Source organism: Lepidochelys kempii, chromosome 8 (assembly GCF_965140265.1).
Source record: "Lepidochelys kempii isolate rLepKem1 chromosome 8, rLepKem1.hap2, whole genome shotgun sequence".
NCBI classification, from domain to species: domain Eukaryota; kingdom Metazoa; phylum Chordata; order Testudines; family Cheloniidae; genus Lepidochelys; species Lepidochelys kempii.
Window position 1 is genome coordinate 33,940,908 of NC_133263.1, and position 16,642 is coordinate 33,957,549.

The 16,642-nt window shown below is 45.9% G+C and overlaps 1 protein-coding gene across 1 annotated transcript in view; it reads right to left on the reverse strand.

The window, feature by feature from the left end:
* Positions 1-16,642, reverse strand: part of ETF1 (eukaryotic translation termination factor 1) — a 37,207-nt gene that overhangs the window by 13,396 nt on the left and 7,169 nt on the right. The window contains exons 3-4 of the mRNA XM_073356001.1: positions 2,351-2,526; positions 1,086-1,225 (exon numbers count right to left, since the gene is read on the reverse strand). Coding sequence (XP_073212102.1) covers positions 1,086-1,225; positions 2,351-2,526 — 316 coding nt within the window. The remainder of the gene's footprint in view (positions 1-1,085; positions 1,226-2,350; positions 2,527-16,642) is intronic.

Consider the following 16,642-nt stretch of genomic DNA (forward strand, 5'->3'; position numbering starts at 1 on the left):
CATGAGTGTTGCTTGCTAAATTCGTCCTTATGAAGCTGTGTAAGTCATGATTACAGCGCTATGTAGGATAAAGGTGATGTGTGTTGAAGCCCATAGAAAAGAGGAAGTTAATCTGTACAACAAAACACAAACACAAGATACGGACAAAAAGTCCCTGCATTGAATGGTATGATCCAAGTAAACCAATTGGGAGAGAGACATGAAAATTGCACGGACAGCAAGTGATGTAAACTGAAGCCTGCTCATGTGTAACATATGGGTTATGTAAGAATGCTTAATGTTGATTGGATGGTCAGATAATGTGAAAAAGTATAAATATGCTGAACCATTGGGGGATAAGAGGGACCCTCAAAGGAGAATCCATTGTGACCTGCCTATGCCTCAGGAGAAGGTAATGATCAATATCTTTTTCTCTATATATAAAATCTGTCATTCATTGCTTTTATAGTAACTGAAAACAAAGCCATGCTTTTGGTTCAAAGGTTTGAATTAATAAACCTGAATGGCTCGGCCCCAAGTGCATGGTAATCCTCACCCAACATGCTGCTCCATTTCCTCCAGCAAGAAGAGCTAGGAAAACTTAGCAGCAAGGTGCATGTGAGAACTAGTGACATTAGCACTAATGTCACTAGTTCTCACGCACACCTTGCTGCCAAGCTTTCCTAGCTCTTTTTTACGAAGCCTCACTTCAAGCATGGCTCTGAATGAAGTCACAGTACTCTGGTGCAAGACAAGTCCCGCCACCAACTCCAAAGAAAAGCCTGTGGATTATACAGGCTCAGCCAAAATTACCCACTTCGGTTATTAAGATTAGCTGCAGCAGAGTTTAAGGACATAAGAACTTTGGATCTCTCCATGAGAAAACCCCGATCAGCAAATATCATGCATTTCTGAACACAAGCCAGTTATAAGTCATCCCACAGCATTTACACAGAGCGGCTGGTTTCCCGTTAAGATCTACTGCTCTCGGGAGTCTGGATACAAGTACGATATGAATTATTTAGTAAGTCTAGCACAGCTGTTTGAAATGCATCACCATGCTTTGGCTACAGCAAGACCTGTGAGCAGTACAGGATTTCTCCTACCTCCGTATGGAATTTGTTGTCGCACAAATACAACGATGTATTGATTGGTTTGAAAGGCTCAAAGTCAATGTTCACTTTCTTTTCTTTTCCTTCTTCTGTCACAATTGTTCCACAGTAAACAACCAGACCATTTGGAGGTACTGTAAAGGACACGAAGTACCATAATTTTAGATCACCAAATATTACATTCAGTATTGCTTACAATGAACACCAGGATTTCAATGATCTGAGGACATATGGATTTAATTTCAAATTTCCCCACACACTATTACAGGAGTTGCCAACCCCCAGCCCACTACCCACCCCCACCTCACTTGTTCCTTCAAGAAACCTGAAGGACTAATTTGTGTGTTCTCATCATAGCTATATGGGGAGCAATGCACAAATGCACTTCTAGAAGCTAGCTAAAAGGACTGAGCTTGCCAACAGGAGAGTTATTTATTGGCAACTTGATGCATTATGACGACAAAGACTTCCCTGGGACTAAGTTAAGAACATGTACCCAGCTCTTAAACCAGCTAGAAGGCAAATATTTATTGTGTGGAAATGAGTTAAACAGCATCACCCCATAAAAACTCTACCAATTCCTACATGGCAGCTCTCCGACAGCTGGCCTGATCCCACAGATCTTATTTGTGTGCACAGTCCTACTGGAGTCAGACTACTTGCTTGAATAAGAGCTGCACAATTAGACCCTTTTCCAGTGTACACCTTGATGGCAGGCTTTATTTCCTCCCCAGATTTGCACATCCGTGTCACATTTCATACACAGAGAGGCTAAAAGATAAGCCAAGGCCAAGTTAAGCAGGAAAGCATGGATTTAACATTGAAGAATCCACACCATTTTAAACTGTTAAAGTTTCAGAATTGGGCCCACAGACAGCCAAAGAAAAAGGCAACCAGGAGCCCACTCATGACAGTGCTCAGAGGTCCTCGCAGTGAGGACTGGGCCCCACTGTGCTGGCCCTTGTACCAACATGCTGGAGATTGCATAGGCTAACAAAATGTGCTAGGGTTTCAAAGCAGTGGATTGGAGGAGTCCCGCCCCTGCTCCCCCCAAACCCCGGGTGACTTGCTTTAAACATCTTAATGGCAGGGGAGAAATTTACTAGTGCAAAGCAGCAATAGACAACATGCAACTGAACAGCAACTTATGGTCTGCTTTGGCCAGCTTGCTGTAACAGCCCAAGCAAATATTGTAGTAAAGACAGTTTGCCTTGGGGAAACGTTTAGCAAGCAGGAGTCCCACACAGGCCCTGTGTTACCTTTGTTATAGAGTTTGAGTCTTTGCTGTACAGATGTAATGGCTCCCAGTACTGAAAGGCGATTCACTCGAGACTTTATGTTTGATGCGGTACCAAACTCATCCGCTAACATTTTTGCCACTCGTGAAATCTGGTCTTTGGGGGGAATGATCAACGAAATCATGCTGGTACCATTGCTGAGGAAGGAAAAAAAATGGGGCTAATCACAGAAATTAAGACAGCACATATTGCTTAGGGTGGGGAGAATACAAGAATGTCTTTGGTATGAACAATGCCCTAGGACTGATTTTCCAACTTTTTTTTTCTGTCAACTCAGTTTAAGAAAACTGTTGATCCCCATGACCCAACGGAGCTGGGGATGAGGGGTTTAGGATAAAGGAAGGGGTTCTGGGTTGGGGCTCGGAGCTGGGGCATGGGCTTACCTTGGGCGGCTCCTGGTCAGCGGTGCTACTAAGGCAGGTTGTCCTGGCTCCGTGGACCATGCTGCGCCCTGGAAGCGGTCAGCAGCAGGTCTGGCTCCTAGGCTGAGGCACACAAGTGGCTCCGTGTATCTTTTGTCTGCAGACACCATCCCCACCAGCTCCCATTGGCTGGGAGCCAGTGCTTGGGGTGGGGGCAGTGCGTGGAGCCCTGTGGCTCCCCTGCCTAGGAGCCTGACCTGCTGCTGGCTGCAGCATGTTGTCAGAACAGGTAGGAACTAGCCTGCCTTAGCCGGGTAGAACTGCCAATGGGACTTAACGGCCCAGTCAGCAGTGCTGATCAGAGCCACTGCAACCCAGTGCCTTACATTCCATGACCCAATACTGGGTTGTGACCCATAGTTTGAAAACCACTGCCCTAGGACAAGATGGGCATATCACCTCCCCATTCACACTGTGCTCATTCTCCTTCCACCACTCACTGCTTGTCGTCTAATAGGACTAAATTCGTCACACAAGAATATTGGCTCCCTGACTGTGGCACTGTTAGCAGACTGGTGTATTAACAAATCAGCATTTGGATTAGCCCCTGCCAATAAGTAAAGTCAGCAATGTAGATCTGTCAGAAGCATGCTTTTCCAACCTGGTCACCTTGCATCTAAAGGATGTGGACATTGGAAGGCTAATGAGAACTATGTAAACAAACGTCACACCTCCACATTTCTCACTGCAGGGTCATCTTTTAATCAGTTCTATTTGTTCTCACAGGACAACAGCTACGGAGCATGAAGATCCTAAGCTGGTTTCTGCGCCTCTTTCCATTTCAGTTTTTATACAAACGTCTGAAGCGAAAGTGACTCAGGAAATAACAGTTTGCAGCGTAACCACAAGCCCCTTCCCATTGCACGCAACCATGGAAGCCATTTTAAGCTAACGAGTTTTAAACAAACAGGTATGGGATTGCAAAGCTGCTTCTAGACTGTGCAAGCACATCTGCTCGTTCAGCACTGCTAACTCCAAGAGTCCAAAAAAAAAAAAATCATGAGACAGGCCCCCTAAAGAGTCACAGATTGGCTTTAAATGGGATTGGGATTCCTTTTGATCTGGTCTTCTGGGTTGAGCCCTCTGGGGTTTACTTTGAACTTCTCTAGCCACAAGGGCTGAAAATTTACTTCTAAATGAAAGTGAGATTCTCAAAATCACAGGAATCCAGGAGCTGGGGTTTGAAGACAGATACCAAGTATCATGTCTTGAGAGTCAGTGCTAAGTACAGGGGGCTCCTCTTTTCTGGAGCCCTCATCCCCCTGTTCTTTTTCAAACTGACCCATTAGTAACTGCCTGGGACGAACAAGAGATGCATGTAGCATCTAAACAAGTGAACTACCAGAAAAGCTGGACATCCCTTTATTTTAACTATAATTAGTGTTACTACTGACTTTGCCAAGCAAGAACAGTTTAAGAGCTAGATTGGTTTTTGCAACTCAGTTTGGGAGGGAAAGTAGAGGTGTCATTTTCTCATCAGCTTTCTCTTCAGATTCTCACGTACTAGCATAGTCCTCCAAAGTACTGAGCGACAAACACACAGGGGAAGGTTTTTTAAAAGAAAAGCTTAATTTCCATTAGCCTTTGAATGAGCAAGTGTCCTTGGTGTTTTCCCAAGACCTACATTTTGGGCCAAGTTTGACCCAACAGCATAAGTTTAAACAAGTCCTTAACCTTAAAAATGACTAATTGGTTTTAAATATCCCTAACCACCACACAGAAAAACAGCTGTGAAGAGTCATTTGCATGCAAGTTATTCCTTGAAGGGAACGTGAGCCACGGATCTGCAAGTGCAGCTCTGACTTCCAGGTCATAGCAGCCACAGAGTACTTCGTACCACTCTTTCAAGCAGTTAGCTACCTCACTAAATGGCATGAACCTGTGGGAGACGCAATGGTCTAACACTCCCAGTTGGTTCTTTTTTAAGAGAAAGGCTGATGAGAATAGGAGCTAACTTCAATGAATGCTACCTTCAGAAAAACAGCTACAGATATCTCCTCTGAAAGCATCCTGAGACACCTGGAGACTAGAAATCTCCCTAGTTCACACTATTAGTTGAAAACAATTTATGTGTGGCATGAATTAAGAATAGTCCTGCTCCAACAGGGGAGAAGGTTTTTTGCCATGTGCAGATTTATACACTTTGTGCACTACTTTTTAACAGCAGAGCCCTGGAGATTTCACACAAGTCTCTCTCTCCCTCCTCCACTGAGAACAGCGATGGAAAGAGATCATAGGCTGATGCAGAAAAGTGCCCTGGTGTAGAACAAAATACGGAGAGAGCACTTAGGAGGTTCCATAAGTGTGCTCCTGGCCCAGTATGAGATCATCCATAACTGATGGATCTTCAGTGAATGGCAGAGATCAGCCTTCACATCCCAACTTCATTGTTCTTTCCCCATCAACCCATGCTCCTCAAGCCCCTCTTCGCCTAGAATTTCACACTATCTTAGAGCGTGCCAATCTTCCTACTCTAGCTTCAGACAAAGATCTGATACATAGGTACTGGCACAGCTTGCCCAGTTCCTGCTACCATTCCCTCACAGCTCTACATAAGCTACGGCAGCAAGCAGATCAGGCAATCCCACATCTTGCAGGCTTCCCTGAGACAGGAGCCATCACTGCATGTTGGATTACTCATTCTGTCACGCTAACGTGAAATTGGTTGTTTGGACAACCCATGATTAAGGGAATTGGGGAAACCACAGTACATTGCCAAACTACCATGCCACCTGTAAATCCTATCCCAACATAGCAGTAAGGAACCCCATTGCAATGAAACACTCATGGCCACATTCAAAACAGACTAGAACATATGAGACAGTGGGTATCTTCCCACTATCTTCGGCCATAATGGGACAACCGGCTTCAGAGATCCTTGTAGTCTGCTACTGCAGTTAGCAATACAAGAGCAAAGGCGCCCAAAGAGGAGGGAGAATGCACATCGAATTGCTCTGCTCAAGCCAGAGTTTGATTAGCATTAATACTCTGCTTTCTACCCAGCACTTCAATGAATTCTGCCTTCCCAGTTCATGTGAAACGTGCTAGGTGCTTTCCTCTGATTTGACATGCTTCACTACCATTCACACAGTGAAGGCCATTTCAGTGTTAACCAGTTCCTGCAGCATCATGTAAGACAGCATTTGCCATTAGAAAGGCCATTTGCCATTAGAAAGGCATTGCACTGTCTGAGCTTGAAGCTGGCATGGAAAAACAGACAGCTCAGTTATTCAAGTGTCATTTTCCAGTTTACTGAGCCATTTCTGCCAGACACTACCATGACTATTCAGGTCCATTCAGCAGTTTATGCCAAGCATTCTGCTGCCATCTGCTGGGTAAGTGAGTAAAAGCAGCCAAATTATTTTTCATTAAAAAGGAAGGTAAGGAAGGTCAACAGACAACCCAAACACAGTAAGTCTTAACATTCTGGGTTCAGAGCGATTTTTTTGCTCTGAAGTAGTTTCACTTACCCGAACTGGGATCCATGAATGCTTTTGAGAGACAGGCCCATCAGCTTCTGTAACTTAATACTAAGTGGACCTAGGAAACTAGAAATCTAGTAAGATGCCAGCTCAAAGCAATAGCTTACCATAGGAAAGCAGCTTTCCTGTCTCAAAGCAATTACATATCTGTAACTCATCATGCTGCTACATGGCCAAGCTATTCCTGTAAAGCACAAAATGAAAAAACTGAGCAGCACAGATTTGTGCCCTGCTGATCAGGCACAGAGGCATTCAGCAACAGCTTGCCCTTAAAGATATTCCTGTTCCCTGTAAAATCCTCTTGCACCTCCCAGTCGGAGTATCCCCAAGTGCCTCGTCCATCTCACTGCAACCTCTGGAGGCTGTTGTGGAATCTGCAGGACCAGAAAAAATGCCTCTGGGCTCTCGTGTGAAGCAATAGTGGAACTTCCAAAGCAGACATTTTAGACAACCAGTTTGGCATGGCTGTGCTGAATATCCAGCTTGGGGAGCTGCCACTCCAAGCTGTGCTCATTTCTGTGTCTTTTCTAGACAGTCTGAAGGAAGAGCACAGCCACCGTATGAATGTTCACAAGACAGGTGGCACATTGCATTGGAGCAAGCTGCCTTCTGTACTTGTAAAAGGTTACTTTAATTACTATTGGCAATTGAGCTTCCTACCAGAGGCGGCCATCTTGCTGAGAAGGGATTTGGTTTCTAGGCAGAGCTGAACAGGTTTTCACATTTTCAAGTTTCAACGGATAAGCCAAGTTGGCAATCAGTTTAGTCTCTTCCAGAAGGGGTGTACACAGCCTCCCAAACAGCATCACCTCAGCAAACTGGCTGCCTCTTGCCCTAGACTCCAATGTGGTTTGGTACTGCACAGATCATTCATAGTGACAGCGATTCTTCCCTCAGCACTCCTTTCAGAGTGCTAGGAGAGCAAGCAGCGATCACAGATGGAAATCTGAGGAACAAGGCTCACTCTAGGCTGCCGTACTGACCTGATGCTGGCAAGGGAGGATAACTGTTTATAACCAACCTTGCTACATAAAATAAGAGTTAGTGGCCTACACTGAAAAATCAGAGGAACCTTTGTTAGATACACAGAAAAAGCAACTGAGCAGTAGCTGTTCCACAATAGACCATTTTACTCTATCACCACAAGGTGTAATGAGCAGATATCAGCAAACGTAAGGAATGTCAGTAGTCAGAGCTGACGAAGAGCTGTGTGGAGCTCGAAAGCTTGCCCTTTTCACCAACAGAAGTTGGTCCAATAGAAGATATTACCTTCACCCATCTGGTCTCTCCAATAACTAAATGCTATCAGTCAAGTGCAGAGTTGGCTTGCTTTAGTTGAAGGAAATAAAAGCTGGGAGCAATGTTCTCAAAGGGCTATTCTAAGCCCTTATTTCTTTAACTGCAGGAGACTGCAAAGAGCCTACCACAAACAAGATGTGCAGATAAGTTATCCTAGCTACATACTGTAGCTGGAAGACTTTCTATTGAACCGTCGAGCCCAGACACTGCTATCAGAAGAATCGCCTTCCTGGATGTACTTGCGTATTTTCTCCCTCCAAAAGTGACTAGAGAATACAAGCAAAGTCCCTCCATGTTTAATGTGGTGGCAATGGGCTGGGCAGAACAACTCCCCACTGCCATACATAATTGACTTACAGGTTATGCCTCATTGAGACACATGTCCCATAGCCAAATGGGAGACTGATGGAAGCTGTGCACTGAAAGTTTCAGTCAGTACTGCATGTTCATCCAGATGCCCACACTTCTGAATGATCAATAGGCACCACTGGCCTCCAGGTGTTTGAAGCTCAGCAAGTGTCCATTAAATTCAAGAATCCAATACAGCAAAAACAAAGAATGCTACATTAGTGGGGGAGGAAGGCTCAGAAAAGGCAGGATTCTGCAAATATACAATATCTGGAAACTCACTCTGACTTGACGCTGCCTCGCCTCTCCCCAGGCCATACTGCCACAGCTGCAATGAGGCCCCTGAGCTTGATCCCCTTGCTCAGGAGCTGCTGGCAGTCCTGTAAGGCCTCCTCCTTTCCTTTGGGATGCTCTGGCCCCCCGAAGGTCTGAAATACCCTGAATTTGCTGACCTTCCCGGCACAAAGTAGAGACTGCGTTGGACTGGTGTTTAGTGGGAAAGTATAACACATGCTGACCACGTGGCTCTGAATCAAAGGGTTTATGGTAGGGTGGGAGGAAGAGGTGCTGCTGCCGCTCTGGCGGCGTTTTACTTTACCTCTACATTTCTATGCTCAGAGTGCTGGATGGGTGTTCAACATGGATTTTGCATATACAAGTCTCAAAATCATTGAGAGTCTTGGTTTTCTTGTTAAATCTGTCTTATACACATACCATTTTACTGAATACCGACACTCACCCTCAACTAGGCAATGCCCCAATTCTGTTCAGTCTGTTTTCTGCACCTAGCATTATAGGATGAGTACCTGACAATGCTATCCTACCTACATGGCACCCTGAAAGTCATGTTTTGGGAAGCATGCAGACAGGGTAATCATTTCCCAGATAGGCACCAGCACTGCCGCAGAAACAAGGAGAGGCAGTGTCAAGTAGCCACTGCCCAAACCCATTCAGGACTTGATAGACCAACATCACTTTGAAACGCACCCAATAATAGAAAGCCCTGGCTCAGTCTTCAAGGAGCTGACATATTCTGCTGCCAGAGAGGAACTAACACAACCTCCAAGAAGAGAAGTGAAAATGCTTTCTTCAGAACTGGCCCTTCCTGAGGTGGTCTCAGCCCATCAGGAACAGGCAAAACGCCATGTGATCCATTCCAAGTAATCAGAATCTTGAAATGTCCCTTGAGCAGCAGACAAATGATTCACAGATATTTAAAGAGAGCCAAGAAATTAGCTAACAGTTTGGACAGGGCGAGTTTCAAGCAACAACTGATGGGGCCCAAATACAGGTTGAGTTCAAACCCAGGTCATCTGGAGCATTTACTCATTGTAAGTGGCAAATATTTTGCACCTCTCAATATAGACTCAGTAAGAGCCCCATGTTCTCTTTCATCAATACATTACCGTTTGTGTGGGTCTCTCAAGTGCACCAAGATGCAAAGCACCACCCCATGTTCTGCACAGCGTCCTTTCAAAGGAAGGTTGCGGGAGGTGCTAGCGTTCTGTGCAGCATCTTCATTGGACCACGTGGAATGCGCTGCTCAACTACCGAGAAAAGGGCCAGTTGCTAGGTGGAAGGAAGTTGGGATCAAGTATCTGATAGCAGCTGGGAAAGAGAAGGACCCTCTGCTTGGGATTGTGGTGGCAAAAGTACGATCTGCTCCTTCTCTAACTGTTGATCTGGGTGTAAGGAGGGAGAACTGGAATTCGAAGGAAATGGAATTCCTTGCCCTGAAAGGCACTTCTGATCTGTGCAAAGCTAGTACCTCAGCTGCCCTGTAGTACCCCACTCCACCCTGTGGCAAACTGGAGCAGCTTAGAAGCACTGAAGGGAGTTGCAATGCTTAACAGCATTGTGGACTGAAGTGACAGCTTGGGCCCAGTCTCCCACAACATAGTTCTCACCCTGTAAACTCAATCCCTGCTTTTGTTCAGCCCCATGTGCCAGATTAGGCAGCATTAAACAAAGATGCCACACCAAGGATCATTTGGATTGTCCAAGGTCCCCCACTTCCTGTCTCACCAAGGACTGCCTCAGGGAAGAGATGGTCCCCCCATGGAGGGGAGTTCTGGAGAGTAGCTGCAGGAACAGTCACCAGCTGCTGCACAACCCTTGGACGCAAGCTGGGGAGCCAAGCACCGAGACTGACAAGCAAGAGACATTAAGTGACAAGGCTCTTCTCCCCCAACCCCTTGTCTAGGCAGGGACCCCACTCTGGCCTGTGGGAGAGAGCCCCACAAGGATGAGACAGGTGGGTGTCGAGTGAAGGAGCCGATGCAAGACTGCTTACACTCAGTGAGATGCTACCCAGAGGCAATACTTCCCCTGAGCAGCTGCTGGCCTGCTGCAAGCAATGACTCCTGCACTCAGCATGCATGGCACATCTGCGGGGAGGGGGAAGAGGAGAGGAGGTCATGAGAAGAACAAGGTCATGTACCTCCTCATACTTTCATCCAGCAGGAACTAGGCCCGGTGCCACTGCTGGGCTTTTGTAACATGTCAGACCCACCAACTCCCCTCTGAAGCCTCTAGTTTGGCCTCTTCCCTTCGCCCACCCCTCTGGAGGTCCCTAAGCTGCAACTATTGCTCTGAAAACTTCTGCCACAGCTCGTCTCCTTACTAGATCCCAACTCAGGTAATGCCGTATTGCTGCCATGAATGCCCTACCATTCCAGCAGACTATGGCATTTTTGGCTGCCCATGTACTGCTGCAGAGCACTGACGTATGATGGTAATGAACCACTGATCTGCCCATGGTCACTGCACTTCATTGGTGGGTAAAGTTCTCTCTCTATATCCCATAGCTCCCACACAGGGGAGCAGAAACTGAATTAGTTACTGCCACTCTGCTGTATTCACCTTTCAGCCAAGAATTTCAAAGCATCAAGGTATGGGCATGTTCTGAGTGGAACCTTGCAGGCCTGGAGCACCAGGGTGCTCCTGGAGCAGTGAGGCAGATATTGGTAACCCATGTGAACACTTTTATACTTCAGACACTGATGACTCACTAGCAGACTTAGTTCTGCCACCATACTCTGCCACCAATTACTGTACTTTCCAAATTCAAAAGATTTTAGCTGCACTACACTATTAGGCTAGTCAGTTTGGAGCAAGATGTATCCTGAATTACTGAAGCAAGAAGGCCAGAATTGCATATTCAGATCTTTAGGCCTCAGGGGTACACAGGGAATAGTGAAGTGATTGCAAAGCACTCACCAGTAAGCACAGCAAGTTGTCCCCTTCTCAGTTTCCCACTCCCACCTCTCACTGTGTCTATCTTTCAGATAAGTCAGTTTCAGTCATGATCTGTTCCTGAATGATGCTCTGTGCAAGAACCATGCTGTTTGGTAGTGCTTCATGCACCCTTGTGAAGGAAGATTACAGGGCACAGAGGTCACTCCAAATGCTTCCTTGACATCATATGGTGTAGTTTTCCCAAACCCAGAGGCATCAGAGCTTGGCAATCAGATGCACCCCAGAGAGTTCTTTACACTGACTGCCAATGCATCAGATATGAAAGACATGCAGCAAGCTGTCCTGGAGCACATCTGCACAGTTAGCATAGCTCAATAGAAAAGTTAAGAGCAGGGGAAGAAAAAAGCTTGAAGAAACACTTCTGGAATTGACAGGCAAGGAAGGCAATGGGCAAATGGCCAGCTCCCCTTTACAGTTACACACATGACACGAGGAAAACTCGTGTCCTGAAAGACTAGTTAGAACAGGGGTCTCGGACACCCACCCCCTGGATTTATATTTATCCAGCTCCATGACATACTGCAGAAGGCAAGCTCTTCTTTACAAAAGAGTGTAATGCTGCCTTAGAAAGAACCAGCTCCCAAGGGTGAATGGCAGCCACTCAGCATTTGCATATTTAACTCCTAAGCCTAAGGACAACACAAAGGTCAGCATCCAAGTAACCTAGCTGCACAGCTGGGTAACAATACACATTACCAATAAGCCAAGAGCAAGCATAGTACTCACTGTATGTCATCACTATGAGTAATTGGAATTATTGTGGATAGTTCTCTGAAAACACCTACTCACTGTGCAGCAGCAGTCAAAAAAGTGACCAGAATGTTGTGAATCATTAGGAAAGGGATAGATAAGATGACAAAATATCATATTGCCTCTATAAGTCCATGGTACACCCACATCTTGAATACTGTGCAGATGTGGTCACCTCATCTCAAAAAAGATATATTGGAATTGGAAAAGGTTCAGAAAAGGTCAACAAAAATTAGGGGTACAGAACGGCTGCCGTATGAGGACAGATTAATAAGATTGGGACTTTTCAGCTTGGAAAAGAGACAACTAAGGGGAGATATGATAGAGGTCTATAAAATCAGGACTAGTGGGAAGAAAGTAAATAAGGAAGTGTTATTTACTCCTTCTCAGAACACAAGAACTAGGGGTTGCCAAATGAAATTAATAGGCAGCAGGTTTAAAATAAACAAAAGGAAGTCTTTCTTCACACAACGCACCGTCAACCTTTGGAACTCCTTGCCAGAGGATGTTGTGAAGGCCACAAGTATAATGGGGTTAAAAAAAGAACTAGATAAATTCATGAAGGATAGATCCATCAATGCCTATTAGTCAGGAGGGGCATGGATGCAAAACCATGCTCTAACCCAGTGGTTCTCAAACTGAGTCGGGACCCCAAAGTAGGTCGGGACCCCATTTTAAGGGGGTCGCCTGGGCTGGTGTTAGACTTGCTGGAGTCTGGGGCCAAAGACTGAGCCCCACTGCCCTGGGTGGCGAGGCTCAGGCTTTGGCATCAGCCAGCCCTCCTCAGCACTGAAGCCCTTGGCCTTTGGACCACCCACCCAGGGCGACAAGGCTTGGGCAGGCTCAGGTCCCCCATCGTGGGGTCTTGTAGTAATTTTTGTTGTCAGAAGGGGGTTGCGGCGCAATGAAGTTTGAGAACCCCTGCTTTAACCTGAAGTCTGGCTACCAAAAAAGGGCCATACCCTAAGCAGTCTTTCTGCAAACACTCCTTATCAAGAATGGCCAGCTCACACAACATACATTTAGCCCTCCCTTCAGCCTGGGCTAAACAGCTAATAGCTTTGATGGGCTCTCTGGTCGAAGATGGCCAACATCAGGTTTCATAAAGCACTCTTTATACAATGTAACTGAAGTAGCTGTTTAGCAATCCAATTAGAACACAGAACACAAGAATAACCATAAAGTAAGGAAGTCTACTTTCATTGGTGCCTCTTAGCTTCAAGCACAAAGGGATCTGTTAACAGGACAAGTTTATTAGGAACAAGGGAAACTGACATGGAGAGCACATGCTGACTGTCAGTTTTAGTCCTCTATCTTTTCTTCAAGGAGAAAGCGTCTCTTGCTAACCTGCAACATCTCACTAACAGGACAATAGCCATTGCTCTACCTCCTAGAGATCTCATAGCAGCAGGACACTGTAAGCAAAGGCAGAGAGATTTACAGAGATTCCAAAAAGCTGACTAATGGGACAGGAATTAGGTTAGTGATGATATGTAACTTAAGTTATGGAGTCTAAAGCTTCTCCTTAAGGTTAATAGTTAACATAGTCAATTGTATGACTTTTAATGCACTTCTCTCATCTATCAGAGCAGTAACTATTCAGAGAACTCCCTAGAAGCTAAGCAACATCTCTATTAAACAGATTTAGGTGAGCCTTCAGGAGAAACAGAAGACATAGAACTCTTCTCACATGCTGCAGACTTGACTGAGGGACCCTCAGCCCAAAACAAGAGACTTATTTTCCCTTCAGTAACGTAAATCTCACGTAGTGTTACTGGTGGATAAAGATCTAATAGTTGGGACCTAACTCAAGCCTTCTCTCTCAGGTTGAATATGGAGTCATTTACTTTGGAACTGCCCCAACCCTGATGCAAGAACAGGCAAAGGGGTTTTATTAAAGGTGAACCCACCACGTTACAATTCCAGATTACTCTGTTCAGTGCATGGGAGGACGCCTAAAGCTTGATGCTTGAAAGCAGACATGCTCTGAGACTGTGCAGACGGGAGTACCTTTATCTCCTTCCTGCACTCCTCTGGCCACTCACAGACATTCCAGAGTCCCGTTTCCCTCCCCACTCACCCCACCAAGCCTCAAGACAGATTGTGATAGGGGCTGCAAATCCCTCCAGCCCAGAGGGAGACAGGGAAGACTAGAGGGCTTGGAAAGTAGCCCCAGTTAATGTGCATACTGTCACACTCTTCTCCCAAAGTCCTGCTGCGGGATGACAGTTGTGTCCTGTTTGCAGTCAACTTTTTAAAATACAGCCTGTTCCCTCCCTCTCTTCCCCCCACCCCCCGCATGCCATTAGATAGGCTTTTCCTTCCTGCCTTCACATCTTGGCACTATCTTTTCCTCTGCTATTACCAGTATCCATCCTTCCTCCCCATCACCTTAAACCCCTTTTATTCCCCACCATGTGTTGTTGCCTTCTACACCTCCCTCCCCTGAATTTTCAACCCTGCTCTTCTAACTTTTCTAATCTCTCCCTGTCCATTTTCCATTCAAACCTACCCCTCACAGAGTGCACAGTTTGTCACTTAATGTCCACAGGATTACATCGCAATAAGTGGCTATATTGCCCAGGGCAGTGCCTAGGTGATCAGTCAAACCACACTGCCCTAGAAGCGCTGGGATTCCTATCAGGGTGCCATTCCCAGACAATTTTGTAGCCTTTGTGATACAGATACTTCCCTCCTACCTCTGGCTGCTGTTCTATGTGATCCTCTCCCCTCCCAAAGCTCTTCCATTCGCTGCATGAGCGGTCTCTGCTAACCCAGCCTTCCCCAGTCTCAGATTTCAGGTTCTCCTCAGTGAGCAGTCTACTGCTGGCCTCTGTTGCTCAGAGTTTGCCCTGCTGCAGCAAGGTAAAGCCTATTTGATTTTTTTACAGAGTTTCACAGCTACCCTGGGGGTGTGCCCAGCAGCAGACCCAATGGACAAGGCTCTGGTCAGTTTGCACTTTGCTGCATTTCGGTAGAGTTCTAAGCAGCAACAACACAGGAGCTGGATGGCTGCAGTGCAGGCTCAGGAAGACAGAACTGCTTACACTCCTGCTCACCTTTGGGAGCTTTTCCAGAACCACAAGGGACACTAAGAGGAAAGCTTAGATTCTGCGGAAGTGGATAACGTTCAGGGAAAGCTGCAGACTCAGGACTGAGAAAGTTTCCTATTCAACCAGACAGAGTGAGTTTTCCAGCTCCCACTCACCAGGATCCAGAGGTGGGGTAGGGTCAAGATGGAAATGAGGATACCAATTCAAGCTGCAAGGGCTTTGCTTGTGGGGAGAGCGCCAGAAGAGTGTGTGCAAAATGAGAACGGGTACTGCAGCTTGTTCCTTCTTAAGCCTGGCCTCCACTTGGATGTTGATCAGTATAACTGTCAGGTTTTTTATTTTTTTTTTGGGGGGGGGGGGGGGAAGGGGCGGGTTTACTGAAATAGCGGTATCAGTACAAACCCTCATGTGGATGCAATTATACTGCTATAAAGGTGCCTAATACCTGTTCTCCAATCCATCCGCCCAACACAGAAATAGCCAGAGGGGATCCACACTAGGGAGGGCTGTACTGCATTAACTAGACCAGTGTAGTTGAGGCAGCATAACCCAGTATTAACAAGGCCTTATGCTATGCCTGCTATTGATAGAGTGAGCCATTCACAGCCAGGAAGATCTGTTGTTTCGATAAGTAGTTTAAATACTCATGTTGCTGAATTTTGATATATTCTTTATTATCTTCATCGAAACAGACAAGCCGTCTCTCTCGTACACACCAACAAAATGCCAGCATGCCCCTACTGAACCTTTTCCTTTAGCCAGAGCCCTGTCCTCAGACAGGACAGGAACTAGGCAAAAGTGTAAAGGGACATCTCACTCAAAACAGAGTGCCCATTCATTCTTACAGGAGCGTAACGTCAGCTGTTCAAGGTTAGTGCTATGAAGCATACAAAATCCCCACTTAATAAAAGTTATGGGTCATTTGTTAAGAGGCCCGTCATGCCAATATCACACCAACTACTAAATCTGCCTTTTCTCCAGAGCCTGCAGGGTACGTGAACTTCCAGGGGGCCCAAAAAGTCTTGCCAGCTCACAAGACTGGCATGGTACGAACATGCACCAAAACAATGCATGTAGATCTAATTCAAGCCCTCCCAGCTTTGACAGCGTGCCATTACCCAGAATGGATTTCAATTAGTGTAGCACAGGGCTGGAAAGCAATGGCAGCCTGAGGCAACTCCTGTAACTGGGCCATTCCACATGGGTCAGTAAGTTGCCTGATGGGTCAGAGGAAAATTCAGAAACAATGGCAGCTTTCTGCAACACATACTGGGTACCACCTTTTGTTAAGTTATAAGTATAACCAGTTTTGAAACAGATCAGCTATTAAGTATGCTATTTTGCAGGCATTCCTGCATGCAACTTTGAACCTCAGTCTTTTTACCTCACTTTGTATTTACTGTGAAAAGAAAAGGAGGACTTGTGGCACCTTAGAGACTAACCAATTTATTTGAGCATAAGCTTTCGTGAGCTACAGCTCACTTCATCGGATGCCTCACAAAAGCTTATGCTCAAATAAATTGGTTAGTCTCTAAGGTGCCACAAGTACTCCTTTTCTTTTTGCGAATACAGACTAACACGGCTGTTACTCTGAAACCTGTATTTACTGTGTTTACTTTCCTACATCTAAGACATGCAGGG